Source organism: Borostomias antarcticus (assembly GCF_949987555.1).
Source record: "Borostomias antarcticus genome assembly, chromosome: 28".
Classification (NCBI taxonomy): domain Eukaryota; kingdom Metazoa; phylum Chordata; class Actinopteri; order Stomiiformes; family Stomiidae; genus Borostomias; species Borostomias antarcticus.
Genome location: NC_140261.1, coordinates 1,458,452 through 1,475,951, shown reverse-complemented (window position 1 = coordinate 1,475,951; position 17,500 = coordinate 1,458,452). Strand labels below are relative to the sequence as shown.

At 47.1% G+C, this 17,500-nt stretch overlaps 1 protein-coding gene across 1 annotated transcript in view; it reads right to left on the bottom strand.

Annotated features, from left to right (window-relative positions):
* The window catches only part of mgat4b (alpha-1,3-mannosyl-glycoprotein 4-beta-N-acetylglucosaminyltransferase B), an 83,563-nt gene that overhangs the window by 11,654 nt on the left and 54,409 nt on the right, over positions 1-17,500 (bottom strand). The window contains 2 exon segments of the mRNA XM_084459351.1: positions 6,012-6,126; positions 8,797-8,916. Coding sequence (XP_084315477.1) covers positions 6,012-6,126; positions 8,797-8,916 — 235 coding nt within the window.

Sequence of the window (17,500 nt, the reverse complement as noted above, 5' to 3'; positions counted from 1 at the left end):
ACACACGCACACACACACAGGCCTTGAGGCGAAATGCTTTGAAATGAAACTATGCTGACTTTGTGACGAGTAACAGGAGAGGCTTGACTAAACTCACACAGGAGAAATGTGCAGCTACTATAAACACTTACTAGTCGGGGAGCAACTCAAACACATTATACTCAAAGGCATACATGGTAAAGTGTGCGTGTGTGTGTGTGTGTGTGTGTGTGTGTGTGTGTGTGTGTGTGTGTGTGTGTGCCAGTTTTCCTGTGTAATACCAGCGAATGCTGACTGAGTAGATCATAGGTGCCAAGGGATACAGGGGCGGAGGAGGTGAATTTACATCAGTATTACACTGTGCTGGTGACAATGGAAGAAGTGCTGAATTAGCAAAGTCAACAACACACAAATACGACACAATCCATGCATGTGAAGGTATAGGTACTATATGCTCTAGCCTTAAAAGAGTGGTTCCTCTGCCTGTTCCCTTCATCGGCTGAGGCAGGAGAACAGCTATAGGGGATGTCAATGGAAGCCTGCTGAACGCTAAAGCCTTTATAATGCTGTCAGTCACGTTCCCATTTGTCGCCATGGCTACATTGTCCCTCTGGGGTCCATTTTAAGTCACCATGGTGACTTTCAGCCATTTCCCCTCGGGGATCAATAAAGTACTCTATTTATTTATCTATTTATCTGGGAGGAGTTAGAGATTAAATCAGCATCACTGATTGTTTAGTGTTTTGTGTATTTATTTGTCATTTATATCTCATGATCAAGGATATGCAATGAAATATAAATCTAGTACATAATAACTGTCTAAAGCAAACAAGGTAGAGGCCTTGGGCAATTTAGTCTACAATCTTGTCCCGAATGCTTGATCTGTTAAGAGCGTTGAATTGAACAACATCTGATTATGCAATCAAAGGCAGTTACCAGACTTAATCAGACCAGACTAAAACTTCAGACTAAATCAATGTGCTTGTCAAAACTAATGTTGATGATTTCCTAAATCCCTCCGCCCTGTTCTCTACTGGGCGTTCTGCTGAGCTGCTCTTTACAGACAGCTCTCCAGACAGCCTCAAATTAATTATTTGTTGAGACCAGCGCTGGCCTCAGATTCTAATTGAGCTTGCTCGCTGCCCAGTCTGCTGCGCCACTTCACCAAGAGATGCTAACGAGCTAACAAGCTAACGAGCTAACCGCTCCCAGCTAGCAGCTAACCTGCTCTGGAACACCTCCGACAGGCTCAGCGGAGCACAGCCATCAGATTAGTGCTCAAAGCCTCAAATCGCCCAGTGGGAATCATGTATTTAGCGCTGCAAAGCTTATCCTGAGAGGAGAGAAACTAGTTATGGAGCATATCTGATCATTATCAGTTGGCTAATTACATTTTCATAATTGTATTGTACATCCCCTGACACGACTAAGACAACAACAACAACTGGCCTACATAATAAACTGGCCAATATTGAGGTTACGTCTCCATTATTGACTAACTTCTTTAGTCTAATAAAGTAGTGAAAAGTTCACTTACTAATAGTGAATCAAAACAAATGGGCATGGCGACCTTGGAGGTTTTTCAAAGGGTCATAGAAGTAAAAGTGTCTTCACGCCAACTACCTCAAATTATCTGTAATGTACCTCACAAGAGTGCCAACTACCTCAAATTATCTGTAATGTACCTCACAAGAGTGCCAACTACCTCAAATTATCTGTAATGTACCTCACAAGAGTGCCAACTACCTCAAATTATCTGTAATGTCCCTCACAAGAGTGCCAACTACCTCAAATTATCTGTAATGTACCTCACAAGAGTGCCAACTACCTCAAAATATCTGTAATGTACCTCACAAGAGTGCCAACTACCTCAAACTATCTGTAATGTACCTCACAAGAGTGCCAACTACCTCAAATTATCTGTAATGTACCTCACAAGAGTGCCAACTATGAACTGTAGCCTGCGCTGGAAAGCAACACAAATCTTCAAAACAAAACCAAAAAATCGGAGAGGAGAGTCTCCACGCTGATACGCCCTCATCTATAGGCTACACTCTGACGGAAGAGGAGAAATTGAGCATCGGCGTCGTCTGTGACCAATGTTGTTGACGGCCGAGAGAGGAGAGGGATTTGGAGAGCGGCTTGTTCCGGCGGTCTGGAGACGCGCGCCTGTCGGATTATCAGAAACATTCCCTGCGAGGCCGAGAGGGGGGTTTGGTCACGGTTGGCAGACAGAACCTGCGGTCCTAGGTTACCCACAGCGACCGAGCACTCCAATTAAATGTGAGCGACGAGATGGGAGGAGGGCTAGAAAAAGAGAGAGAGAGGGAGAAAGGGAGAGGGAGAGAGAGAGAGAGAGAGAGAGAGAGAGAGGGAGAGAGAGGGAGGGAGAAAGGGAGAGAGAGAGAGAGAGAGAGAGAGAGAGGGAGAGAGAGGGAGGGAGAAAGGGAGAGAGAAAGAGGGAGAGAGAGAGAGGGAGAGAGAGAGAGGGAGAGGGAGAGAGAGACAGAGAGGGAGAGGGAGAGAGAGAGAGAGAGAGGGAGAGAGAGGGAGAGAGAGGGAGATGGAGAGAGAGGGAGAGAGAGGGAGAGAGAGAGATGGAGAGAGAGAGAGAGGGAGAGAGAGGGAGAGAGAGAGAGAGAGAGGGAGAGCGAAAGATGACGTTCCTCCCGTCTCGTCGGCGCGGGAAGTCATATTTACAATCTTCGACTCCAAACTGAGACGCGGGCGCCTCGCGCTTGGTTGAGCGCAGAGCGCGACGGTGAGGGAAACGTCTGTCAGAAGCTTATTGGACATGGTTCTTCGTTTTGCGTGTGATCACTGATATAGGAGAAAGACAGCGTGATGGAGGGAGGGGAGGGGGGTGGATTCGTGCCTCTGTTTATTTTAAGTGAACAGCCCACCAACTGGTGTTTGTATCTGCCCCACAGGGCAAATCAAAACACCTGATGCTATATATTCCGTCGGAAAGAATTTATTTAATCAATACTGATCAATTATTCAGTACCTGACGGCAAGGTCTACAGGGATAGATGAGGCCTCCAACTGTAATTACATGAATTCTCCCTGACTGTTAAGAAAACCTTGCCCCTGAAGATAGTCCTCCGTCTTCTGAGACACTCTTCTTCATGTACTACGGTAATTGGGTTTAACAGCTCTGCTCCCCTAATGGCTGCCGAGCCTCCTAGTACAACGGGACTAGAGGAAAGTTGTGCGGGCTCCTCTCTTCTAATCTACAGGCTCTCTGAGGAGAAGTCTCCCTGAGGATCCGGTCTATGGTCCGCCTGTCCGCCATGGATCTCAACCCTGACCGTCGGGAACGGAAAAGTTGAAATTGAACTTAGATTCGGGTCACCCTGCCTCCCTACGGGGCAGTAATGAGGGAGGTCTTTGCTGGGATGTGGTTGGGATGGAGCGAGGGAGGACGCATCAATCACTGGTTAAAGCAAGGCCCCTAGGAGCACTCAGGGACCTATTAGACTAAAGTGGAGCAGCAGAGGCTCATGGGAAGAAGGGGGTACTGTGTAACTGTGTGTGTGTGTGTGTGTGTGTGAGAGAGAGAGAGAGAGAGAGAGAGAGAATGAGGGGGAATGGAAGAGAGAATAGAGAAAAGAGAGAACCAGGACAGGTCCAGCCTGGCTTATGTGCGTGGCTGGCTTGTTTCTGTTCAGGACTGGTAGGACGGAAGCTAGTCATGCCACTGAAATAACTGTGAATTGAAATGACATGAAATAATGTCTGATAAATTAAGATAGATCTTGTCGCCTGGACACATCAGTTCCAATGCTTCCAATGCTAATCCAGCACAATAAGAGCGGGATAGCCAGTTAGCTCATGAGCTCACAACTAGCATCAGCTTCCATAACATTAATGGTAGCGGTCTGTAGGTGGTGGTGTACATTTGTTGATTTAGGTTAGGGTTTCGGTAGTAACTAACCTTAACTAACCCTAACTAGTTATTTCTAAGGAGATGACTTTATGTCCATCCACTATATTGAGCTCATAGCAGTCACGTCAACAGAGTTGATCCCGTTAGCTTTCTTTCTCCAAAGCTTTTCCATTTCTACGAGAAACAATGTTCTCTCAGTTGTCATGTGCTGGAGGGTGCGCTCGAAGTGAGCGTGTGTGTATCTTTTCAGGGAACCACAGGCCACTCTCTTTAGTTCTTAACCCGTCAGCAGAGAGTCACAAGACAACCGCCCCCTCCACTGTGGAAGGAGAAGGTCAGGATAGGGCAGAGTTCGCAACAATAACAAAGTGGGATTTATCCACATCCAGACTATGACCGGTCTCATGACAAAAACAGACCTGAATTCTTCTCACTCCTGATCCAAAAAATTGGCTCCGGGGGATTACTTTAACACTTTCCTTTTCCGCCCAATCATCTCAAATTAAGTTGGTGCCTTATTTCTTTCTCAGATGACTGCTGACCGCTAAGAATTTAAAGTGCCATTCCCTTTCACTAGACAGAATTAACTCTGACATGAGATTGTGAGGGTCGTCCTTAAGCTATCGTGGACCCTGATGTCATGACTGTGTTTAGCATGTGACGGAGGCCACGGCCATTTGGTTCTGTTTAATTTGGGCTGCGGCTGGCGAGCCCTCTTTACGTCGGCGCCAGACAACATTGACGAGCCTAGAAACACACGAAACATGCCGACCTCCTTTTCTCTGGCTGATAACATGACCAATGAACTCTGATGCCATTTTCTTCCTCCAATGCACTTTGGGTCTGTTCCCTTCCTTTCCTCCAAATCAATTCACTTTCAATCAGTTCCAGGGAGCTGAGCTCTGTATTTCCACATGCCAGACACTACTGATAGACTCTGGAAGATATATGTAATTGATTAGTCTTGACAGTATAATTAGACCCAAGATCAAATGAAGGTTGACGTTTCAATTAATTTGGCAGATCTAATTCACAGCGAGTGCTTTTTTCATGTATAGTTCTAAGAAGTTAGGTATCTTAAGAAAAACTTTCCGGCAAAGCAATCTTATCAAGAACCTCTACTATTTATCAGGATTACGTATTTGAGAAACAGAGCAGCTTCAGAGCTCACATACCTTGCTTAAAGCTCAAATATTAATGTCCTATCTGAAGTTAAAGGAGTAGTAAAGGGAAAAATCATGTTTAGCCCTGTTTTAAGGTAACTTATGATCATATACAATGATTTTCCCCTTAACTCCTTTAACACTTTTCAGGTTCATATTCAGTCTCTCATTAAACAGTATCTAAGTTTGTAGCTTAGATACAGCTCTGTTGGCAATATCTGGTTCTGACTTTCCACTCTTTAATTCACACCCAAACGGGAGCATGCTAAGCTAACTGTACCTTGGCTCTCTGGTGTTGCACATGAGTGGTTGCTCTTGTTGCTCTCTGTCACCACTCTAAACGGTAGCGTGCTAGGCTAGCTCCTCTCTGTCACAGCTCTGAACGGTAGCGTGTTAGGCTAGCTCCTCTCCGTCAGAGCTCTGAACGGTAGCGTGTTAGGCCTCTCTGTCACAGCTCTGAACGGTAGCGTGTTAGGCTAGCTCCTCTCTGTCACAGCTCTAAACGGTAGCGTGCTAGGCTAGCTCCTCTCTGTCACAGCTCTGAACGGTAGCGTGTTAGGCTAGCTCCTCTCCGTCAGAGCTCTGAACGGTAGCGTGTTAGGCCTCTCTGTCACAGCTCTGAACGGTAGCGTGTTAGGCTAGCTCCTCTCCGTCAGAGCTCTGAACGGTAGCGTGTTAGGCCTCTCTGTCACAGCTCTGAACGGTAGCGTGTTAGGCTAGCTCCTCTCTGTCACAGCTCTGAACGGTAGCGTGTTGGGCTAGCTCCTCTCTGTCACAGCTCTAAACGGTAGCGTGTTAGGCTAGCTCCTCTCTCTCACAGCTCTAAACGGTAGCGTGTTGGGCTAGCTCCTCTCTGTCACCGCTCTAAACGGTAGCGTGTTGGGCTAGCTCCTCTCTCTCACAGCTCTAAACGGTAGCGTGTTGGGCTAGCTCCTCTCTGTCACCGCTCTAAACGGTAGCGTGTTAGGCTAGCTCCTTACCGATGAAGCCCAGCTGGGAGAACTCCAAGATCATCCACTCCTCAGAAGGCTGCTGGAGGGCAAAGTTCTTCATGGTGGTGAAGTAATTCGGGCGTGCAACAATGTCATCCTCCAGCTGTGAGAAAAAAAGAGAGAAGGAAGAGAGAGAAGAAGAGGGCGAGAGAGCAAGAGAGAAGGAATAAAAAAGAGAATGAGAGCTTTAAAAACGTCAAATTTACTTCTATCCCTTAACAGGGGAGGGAATTAATGTGTCAAATCCCTCTCATTAGTTCTAATTGAATCCTAATATATTTAATTTATGGAAATTGGTGTAGGTGATTGCAACCATATGGCTCAAACTAGTCAATAATTGAAAACTCTGGAGGGGTTGTAAACATGGGTAACAGTGTGAGTGGAGTTGTGAAACACTTTGTATAATAGCACCATAACATCCTCTTTACCCTTGAACCGTGAAAGTGAATTTAAAATACAATTAATTGCATATTGTCTCAAATTAGTTCCAAACCATTTCGAATTAGACAAAGTTGTTAACTCATTACAATCCAAGACCTCACAGTGACTGATACTGATACAAACCAGGTCCAGCCTGGCTTATGTGCGAGGCTGATTTGTTTCTGTTCAGGACTGGTAGGACAGAAGCTAGTCATGCCACTGAAATAGCTATGAATTAAAATTACTTGAAATAATGTCTGATAAATTAAGATAGGTCTTGTCACCTGGACACATCAGTTCCAATGTTTCCAATGCTAGTCCAGCACAATAAGAGCGGGATAGCCAGTAAGCTCATGGGCTCACAACAACTAGCAGCAGCTTCCATAACATTAATAGTAGCGGTAAGTGGCTAAAGCAGTTACACTGATGATTCCTGTAACGTTCGATATTTTGCTGTAATTGGTTCAACTTCTGTTTCTGGACAAAGGTAAGGGATAAAAAGATTGGAGTGAAAGGATGAACGTGTGCCTGTTTGTATGCGTTTATAGTGTGTCTCTGTGTCCCCCCAAACAGATGAGGTAATTATAGAAGGAATAAACTGGAATAATGTGCTCGTCTCTGAGGCGAGGTCCACGCAAACGTGCCAGTTCCCATCTCCTCGCGCCGGGGCCCCTTCCCATCGCCCCGTACCCCCCCGCCCACCCTCAGGACCAGCGGAGGAGGAGACAGACCGGATGGCCGCGTGGAGAGCCGTGTGCGGAGCGCCAGTTCATATATATATGGACCATGACAGATGGCCACAGCCCCGCCACCAGCCGGGGAGAGGATACACACGCTGGTTTCTGCCCGGTCTGCCCGGTAACTAGAGGTGATTGGGCGTGCGTTTAATCATATGGGCATGCTTTGCCTTGTTTGCTTTTGGAGATATTGCATCTGTCTGGGGACTGCATTTGGTTCTGCGTGTTTATTTTTGTGTGTTTATTTGCCCGTCTCTATTTCTGTCTGTCTACTTGCTTGCCTGTCTTCCACTATCCAATCTTATCATTTTTGGCGGTTCTTGAAATGGGGTCGTGGAAAGGTGAGAACCCCCAAAATGACGGAGCGTTTCAGATTGTTCAAACAACGTTCCAATAAACCACGGTGACCAGATAAGAACCAATTCCCTCCTGGCGGCTGGAACCACTCAGGCCATATGTTCGAGTAGCAGAACCAAATGTTCCCGTGCTGTGATCAAAGCCTGCGAAAATTTCACTTGGAACAAGGTTGGCGCCAAAGTCATCTGCCGCACATGCGATCTGTCCGCCTGCTCTGATCGTGACTAGAAAGCCGTTCTCCTTCCAGAGTGGATGTGAGGCAGAGAAGGGGTGGCGTGTCAACATGTTTTATCCAGAAGAAGAAGCAGATGACAGTGGTGTATACGGGGACCAAACCACAATCTAATCGCAACCAAATTTCAATCCCCGCCCCAGCTAACCAGCTCCACTCGGCATTGCGTTTGCCTGACAGAATTTGCGTCTTCCACTTCCTTCTCAGGGACAACGTTGTGGAAGTAATTACTCCTGAGCTTCACCAGTGGAAAAAACCAGGCCAGGTCAAGCCTGGCTTATGTGCGTGGCTGGCTTGTTTCTGTTCAGGACTGGTAGGATGGAAAATAACCGGAATATGGACAATAAACCGAATATTGAGTGCCTGTAAACGTAGTCAGTGTCCTGTGGGGAGTCTGGGGACACAGATGATCAGGTAAGAAATGGACAGTGAGACTGAAAACAGCTGGATACAATAGTTTCAACCTACAGTAAGCCTACATGTCAGCAGTCAATACAACTAGCTTTAACTTCAACCATCAATAGAGCCCACCAAAAGAAGCAGGGAACCTTCCGGCAGGGCACGTTTAGCAAACGGCAAAAAATAATAATTTGCAGACAAGTCAACTTATAAGCGTTGTCCCCCCCAAAGTCTACAATATGGTTACACACCTGGAGGGAGTGACAACCGGACATTTGCTGTCCTAGGTGCACTGTCTTACAGCCACGCACAAAAAACCTTTGTGATGTTCAGAGAGCTTGTCACTGACGCTGACCCGGTGGTGGCCATGGACACACGCCTTAATGTCATTGCTCCATCACTGTCACCACCAGCAGTAGACAACCCAGGTACAGTATTTTACGTGAAAGTAGCAGAAGCCGCTTAAATCGACTTTCCATCGCCAAGGTCAAATTTTGACACCTTTTTCATATCAGCTTTCCACACACAGAACAGTAATGGATTCAGAGACCTGGAGTTTAGACTTTGAACGTTGAAATGCAACCGTTTCTTGGTCCTAGGAGAATATGCTGCGTATGGAGGTGCCTACCTGAACATAGTAGGTTCCTTTGGACTGGGCGTACATCATAAGGAAACAGTAGTCCAGATTCTGTTTCGTTCGCCATCTGGAGAGGAAGAGGAGGGTGGGACAGGAGACAGCGGTTACATACTGTACCCAAACACTCCCACACACACACGCACAGAAAACATGTCTTAACACACACACTTATATGCACACATTCAGTACATGCACATACTTGTATGCACCCAAACACAATTGAGTACACTGATATTGCACTGCTACAATTTTACACCATTACCTTCTCCAAAACACTCAACCCTGTTACCCTCTCCAGAACACTCAACCCTGTTACCCTCTCCAGAACACTCAACCCTGTTACGTCCTCCAGAACACTCAACCCTGTTACCCTCTCCAGAACACTCAACCCTGTTACCCTCTCCAAAACACTCAACCCCATTACCTCCTCCAGAACACTCAACCCTGTTACCCTCTCCAGAACACTCAACCCTGTTACCCTCTCCAAAACACTCAACCCCATTACCTCCTCCAGAACACTCAACCCTGTTACCCTCTCCAAAACACTCAACCCTGTTACCCTCTCCAAAACACTCAACCCCATTACCTCCTCCAGAACACTCAACCCTGTTACCCTCTCCAGAACACTCAACCCTGTTACCCTCTCCAAAACACTCAACCCCATTACCTCCTCCAGAACACTCAACCCTGTTACCCTCTCCAGAACACTCAACCCTGTTACCTCCTCCAGAACACTCAACCCTGTTACCCTCTCCAGAACACTCAACCCTGTTACCTCCTCCAGAACACTCAACCCTGTTACCCTCTCCAAAACACTCAACCCCATTACCTCCCCCAGAACACTCAACCCTGTTACCTCCTCCAGAACACTCAACCCTGTTACCCTCTCCAAAACACTCAACCCTGTTACCCTCTCCAGAACACTCAACCCTGTTACCCTCTCCAAAACACTCAACCCTGTTACCCTCTCCAGAACACTCAACCCTGTTACCCTCTCCAGAACACTCAACCCTGTTACCTCCTCCAGAACACTCAACCCTGTTACCCTCTCCAAAACACTCAACCCTGTTACCCTCTCCAAAACACTCAACCCCATTACCTCCTCCAGAACACTCAACCCTGTTACCTCCTCCAGAACACTCAACCCTGTTACCCTCTCCAAAACACTCAACCCCATTACCTCCTCCAAAACACTCAACCCTGTTACCCTCTCCAGAACACTCAACCCTGTTACCTCCTCCAGAACACTCAACCCTGTTACCCTCTCCAAAACACTCAACCCTGTTACCCTCTCCAAAACACTCAACCCCATTACCTCCTCCAGAACACTCAACCCTGTTACCTCCTCCAGAACACTCAACCCTGTTACCCTCTCCAAAACACTCAACCCTGTTACCCTCTCCAGAACACTCAACCCTGTTACCCTCTCCAGAACACTCAACCCTGTTACCCTCTCCAGAACACTCAACCCTGTTACCCTCTCCAAAACACTCAACCCTGTTACCCTCTCCAGAACACTCAACCCTGTTACCCTCTCCAGAACACTCAACCCTGTTACCCTCTCCAGAACACTCAACCCTGTTACCCTCTCCAGAACACTCAACCCTGTTACCTCCTCCAGAACACTCAACCCTGTTACCCTCTCCAAAACACTCAACCCTGTTACCCTCTCCAAAACACTCAACCCTGTTACCCTCTCCAAAACACTCAACCCCATTACCTCCTCCAGAACACTCAACCCTGTTACCCTCTCCAGAACACTGAACCCCATTACCTCCTCCAGAACACTCAACCCTGTTACCCTCTCCAAAACACTCAACCCTGTTACCTCCTCCAGAACACTCAACCCTGTTACCCTCTCCAGAACACTCAACCCTGTTACCCTCTCCAGAACACTCAACCCTGTTACCCTCTCCAAAACACTCAACCCTGTTACCTCCTCCAGAACACTCAACCCTGTTACCCTCTCCAGAACACTCAACCCTGTTACCCTCTCCAAAACACTCAACCCTGTTACGTCCTCCCGAACACTCAACCCTGTTACGTCCTCCAGAACACTCAACCGATGTGTTTTGGTCTCACTGACATCCAGGGACAGGCATACACTCAGTGAATCGGTCTGGCACAATACAGACACATGTTCTGAATCATCATTAGGTAGGATCTGAATTGCATTAAGGGATGGTGTAGTCATGGCTTTATCAGACGCAGAACTGTACTCTGCACTGTGTGAACGAGAGCCCTGGAGCAGCTGAAGGTCCATTAGACAGCGCTCCTTTAGATCCACAACTCTGGATATCAACAATGAGGCTTTCTAAAGGAAGACCAACAACTCCTATTCCAAGATACTGTGTGCTCTCACACACACACACACACACACACACACACACACACACACACACACATCCAGAACTCACTGGATATCAACAATGAGGCTTTCTAAAGGAAGACCCACACTCCTATGCCAAGATACTGTGTGCTCTCACACACACACACACACACACACACACACACACACACACACACGCATGCACACAAATATACACTTCATATGCATGCTCACACACATGGATACACACACATACCGCACACACACTCGGTCTGGGAGTTATCAAAACAAACTGCTCGGAGGATAATCTGTGCTAAAGCTATCCCCCGTAGACTGAGACTTCCCTCCAGGAAGAGTGATTTGATTGGCTATGGGAAATGAACACAAATGTTCACACACACTAACACACATGCACGCATACACAATTTGGATATGAAACACACAATGCATCTTGTTATTAAACACAGAGATAAAAAAAAAAGAAGGAATATCTAATCTGTAATGTAATGTGAGCCCACAGCCTAAACAACCAATCACAATACAGGAATGAAATATATATATACATATGAAACAGCGCTCTGAGTAGCAACCAGACAGAACGCAACCCCACACATCCCTTAATCCAATGTTGCCCTCCGGCATAACCTGAAATATTTGTCAGCTTTTGCTATTGTATATTCCAATAGCATCATGGGCAAAAGATTCTGGAGGCGTTTAATCCCCCAGGAGCGAATAAGCAACAGCTATTGTGTGTATTTCAAGTCAATAGGAAATAATAAAATGTATCCATTTGTATGGAGCATCTAAATCCTCCCACAGGCTGGAATGTGTGTCTATAAATAAGATGTTGGAATAAAACATACAAACAGACAATTAGCCGGAACAGAGACGTACTGTAGGTGTACATTGTGTAAGCGTGTGATTCAATATTTGCGGTTTGTTTAATTGCTGGAGAAGCGCCGGGAATCCAAGCTGCGCCCGCGAGATAGGCTCGACGCTTCCGACTCATCACATGAGATACAGAGTGGGTCTTTATCTACAGCCTTTACCAACGTCAGATACATTTGATGGCGACGTTTGCCAGCACAGACACATGACGGGGAACAAAGACCTGTGTATGTTGCACCCTGCCAGTCCAAGGCTGTACGATGTCACACTCTGTCTGGGGTATTTCCACCTAATCGAGCCAATCAGAGGCTCCGTTCTTTCAAGGTCAAAATAAGGGCCTTAAGGGTAATCATGTCCATTTCTATAAGGTCAAAATAAGGGCCTTAAGGGTAATCATGTCCATTTCTATAAGGTCAAAATAAGGGCCTTGAGGGTAATCATGTCCATTTCTATAATTGCCACTGAACTCCAGTCCCAAAACTATTTTTTAGAGAGATACTGAGATATATGTTTCTAGTATCTCTGTTTGTATAGAGATACTGTTCTATGTTTCTATTATCTCTCTATTTATATAGAGATACTGTTCTATGTGTTTCTAGTATCTCTCTGTTTATATAGAGATACTGTTCTATACATTTCTAGTTCTCTGTTTATATACTGTAGAGATACTGAGCTATATGTTTCTGGTGCAGTATCTCTCGGTAGATACTGTTCTATATGTTTCTAGTATCTCTGTTTATATAGAGATACTGTTCTATATGTTTCTAGTATCTCTCTGTTTATATACTGTAGAGATACTGTGCTATATGTTTCTGGTATCTCTTGGTAGATACTGCGCTATATGTTTCTGGTATCTCTCCGTAGATACTGCGCTATATGTTTCTAGTATCTCTCGGTAGATACTGTGCTATATGTTTCTAGTATCTCTGTTTATATAGAGATACTGTTCTATATGTTTCTAGTATCTCTCTGTTTATATACTGTAGAGATACTGTGCTATATGTTTCTGGTATCTCTCGGTAGATACTGCGGTATATGTTTCTGGTATCTCTCGGTAGATACTGCGCTATATGTTTCTGGTATCTCTCGGTAGATACTGCGCTATATGTTTCTGGTATCTCTCCGTAGATACTGCGCTATATGTTTCTGGTATCTCTTGGTAGATACTGTGCTATATGTTTCTAGTATCTCTCCGTAGATACTGTGCTATATGTTTCTGGTATCTCTCGGTAGATACTGTGCTATATGTTTCTGGTATCTCTCTGTAGATACTGTGCTATATGTTTCTGGTATCTCTCGGTAGATACTGCGCTATATGTTTCTGGTATCTCTCGGTAGATACTGCGCTATATGTTTCTGGTATCTCTCGGTAGATACTGCGCTATATGTTTCTGGTATCTCTCCGTAGATACTGCGCTATATGTTTCTGGTATCTCTTGGTAGATACTGTGCTATATGTTTCTAGTATCTCTCCGTAGATACTGTGCTATATGTTTCTGGTATCTCTCGGTAGATACTGTGCTATATGTTTCTGGTATCTCTCTGTAGATACTGTGCTATATGTTTCTGGTATCTCTCGGTAGATACTGCGCTATATGTTTCTAGTATCTCTCGGTAGATACTGTGCTATATGTTTCTGGTATCTGTTGGTAGATACTGTGCTATATGTTTCTGGTATCTCTCGGTAGATACTGTGCTATATGTTTCTGGTATCTCTCGGTAGATATTGCGCTATATGTTTCTGACATTTCATTTCCAGCGCCTGTGTGTGTGGGAGGGAGGAGACGGGGAAAGCAGTTTCTACAGCATGAGTGTTACTGCCTGGCCAGACTCCAACACAAACATCGCTTATTTTTAAAGATTATTTTCCCCCTACAGATTTTACAGAAGCCATTTGTCTTCTTTTTTGTGCGTGTCTGGCCAGCCGCGCAGCTAGTGTAGTGTTTGTCGGGTTATCACTCCCTCCCTCCCTTACTCCTGCATCTTGGCCTGCATCTGTCTGTTGGCACCACAAGAGGCAGTAGTCCCAGCACACCAAAATCAAGAAGGACACCAAAATCAACCTGCCAATCTCCACTGCACAAGTAGAGTAGTGGTGAGAGCATTGGACTCCCACCCGGGAGACGGGGGTTCAAGACCCGGTGGGGATGACTTTATGGGACCATACCTCAAACCTCCACACGTTCATCCTTTCACTCCAACCTTTTTATCCCTTACCTAAAATTCCACAAGTAGAGTAGTGGTCAAAGCATTGGACTCCCACGCTGGACATTCTCAAAGATTACCGTCTATGCTGAGCAAAACTCCTCTAGTCTGTAGCTAAACAAATGCTGTTGTTTACATTTTGGAACTGATGTGTCCTGGCGACAAGACCTATCTTAATTTCTCTGACATAATTTCCTGTCATTTCAATTCACAGCTATTTCAGTGGCATGACTAGCTTCCGTCCTACCAATCCTGAACAGAAACAAGCCAGCCCCGCACATAAGCCAGGCTGGGCCCGGCCTGGTTCTTTTTCTATCTAAACTCCCCTCTACCGGTTTTACGACAGCAGACCACCCAGATGACGAGCGAGTGAAAGCGGACGGGCTGCACGCCACACGCCTGCTCAAACGTCACCACCCCCGCGGCATCGCCGCATCAGAGAGAACACAACACCGCCACCGCACACGCTCAGAAATGTTCCAACAATAAAAAGTCCAGTCAGGGCCCCGCTGGCTATCTCCCGCGGCACACGGCATCCTGGGAAATCAGTCGTCAAAACAGGACAGACACAGACGCACCAGGAACATGCTGAACCCACGAGACGACACACGCATAATAAGTTCAAGAGGGCGGCACAGAAGAAACGCAAGCGCTCGCACGTAAACTGAATTCCTGGAGGAACAAAGTCAAACTCAAGTTTACCACCACATAAAGCTACAGCTGATAAAACTGCCATTTTGAAGGATGATGACAGGATAGTTTAAGATAACAGTCGTGTTCACAACATGGAGCCGTTTCCCTCCTCCAAGCGGGGGGTGTATCTAGCATGGCGGTTAGGTTTTAGGGTGCACCCTGTGGTGGAGAAGCGTGTTTAAGGTCAAGGTCATGGCGTTCCTTTATGTGCACTTCTTTCCACCCTTAAAATGAAGCATTAGGGTGTTACCATGGCAATAGGGTCCGCAGGGAGTAAGGTTTAATGGGTCTCATATCCTTCCACCTCGGATAATTGGGAGCATCATGCACACGCACGCACACACACACACACGCATGCACACGCACACACGCACACGCACACACACACACACAGACACATGCACACACACACACACACACACAGACACGCAGACACACACATACACACACACACAGACACGCGCACACACACACACACAGGACACGTACATGGATCTGCCCTCTCTCTCGATCGCGTGTGCACGTCTCTCCTCCCTGTGCTTCCCACCTCATCCCTCCATCCTCCCTCCCCTCTTCCTTTGTGTCTCCTCATCCGCTCCCTCCATCTCTCCTGCCGTCTACATCTATATCTATATCTATATCTGGTCTCGGGGACGTGCGCTCTAGCGGTTCCATCCTCCTGCGCTGTGAAGCGCTCGTTCTTAACGCGCTGTCCGAGTCTCACAACCACGCAACCGACCTTGATCCGGCACGGAGCCGGCTGTGGACACACATCTGTGTCCCAGTAAGCCCAATATCGCCAGACTATCCACTGTGTCCCAGTAAGCCCAATACTGCCAGACTATCCACTGTGTCCCAGTAAGCCCAATACTGCCAGACTATCCACTGTGTCCCAGTAAGCCCAATACTGCCAGACTATCCACTGTGTCCCAGTAAGCCCAATACTGCCAGACTATCCACTGTGTCCCAGTAAGCCCAATACTGCCAGACTATCCACTGTGTCCCAGTAAGCCCAATACTGCCAGACTATCCACTGTGTCCCAGTAAACCCAATACTGCCAGACTATCCACGACGCTTCGCCCCGCGGTACGAGGCCGGTCGGTTAATCGATAAGGAACATTGTCTCGTTCTCCCGGTCCAAGCCGGGAGCTGGCATAGAATGATAGAGGGAGAGGGGGAGGAGAGGGAGAGGGGGAGGAGAGGAAGAGGGGGAGGAGAGGGAGAGGGAGAGGGGGAGGAGAGGGAGAGGGGGAGGAGAGGAAGAGGGGAGGAGAGGGAGAGGGAGAGGGGGAGGAGAGGGGGAGGAGAGGTAGAGGGAGAGGGGGAGGAGAGGAAGAGGGGGAGGAGAGGGAGAGGGGGAGGCGAGGGAGAGGGGGAGGAGAGGAAGAGAGGGGGAGGAGAGGGAGAGGGGTAGGAGAGGGAGAGGGAGAGGGGGAGGAGAGGGGGAGGAGAGGTAGAGGGAGAGGGGGAGGAGAGGAAGAGGGGGAGGAGAGGGAGAGGGGGAGGCGAGGGAGAGGGGGAGGAGAGGAAGAGAGGGGGAGGAGAGGGAGAGGGGGAGGAGAGGTAGAGGGAGAGGAGAGGGAGAGGGGGAGGAGAGGTAGGGGGAGGAGAGGTAGGGGGAGCGGGAGAAGAGAGAGAGAGGAAGATGAGAGAGAGGTGAATAAGACATGGTCGCCAGGGGAAATCGATGGAGAGGGCTGAGATTTAGCGGAGCCGAACAGACTGGCTTTAATCTCAATAGTGTTGGTGTCATCACTCCACTCCTGCTGGGGTGGTTCTATTATAGCAGGTTCGCTAAAGCTACGGTAAGCTACAATAAACTACAGACCCCAGCTAGCCTAGAATGCTATGACTCATTTTGCCAGTGACAACTTGCAGGTGAGGCCAAGTTCAAAGGGGGGGGGGGGGTATTTGACTACTACCCATCGCTCATGCTGAGGACATTGGAGCGATACCTGTGAAAACATAGAAAGCGCTTAACACAAGTCCCACCGAAACAAGGGATTTCCTCACCTGAGAGAAATGTAATAATGTAATGTAAAAATTGTTCATTCGAACATGACAGCACTTTCTAATTCCTGCCGGTGAGCCCAAACATTTTTTCGCGGTTCACATAATCCTGCAGAATTGGGTGGACACGTGCTAATGTTACAGAGACGTGGTTTCGATGACAGGAAATGATCCGTCTTGTTTGTCTGTCTGGGTTGATTTGATATGGATCTGTCTCTGTTTGAGTGATTGATCTGTCTACAGTCGATCTGATATTGATTTCTTCTGTCTGGATGACGTGGGAACGATTCTGGATCTACAAAATAATGATGGGTAAGACCAAGCAAATTCAGATTTAGTATCCGATGCTGTTTCACCATTTGAACAAAAAGGGAGTATTTTAAATCCCTATTTGAGAGTCCGTTAACACTGTGAGTAGCAAACGAGTAGCTTTCCCTCACCCCTCTCTCCCTCTCTTTCTCCCTCCCTCATCCCTCTCTCCCTCTCTTTCTCTCTTCCTCACCCCTCTCTCCCTCTCTTTCTCTCTCCTCACACCTCTCTCCCTCTCTTTCTCTCTTCCTCACCCCTCT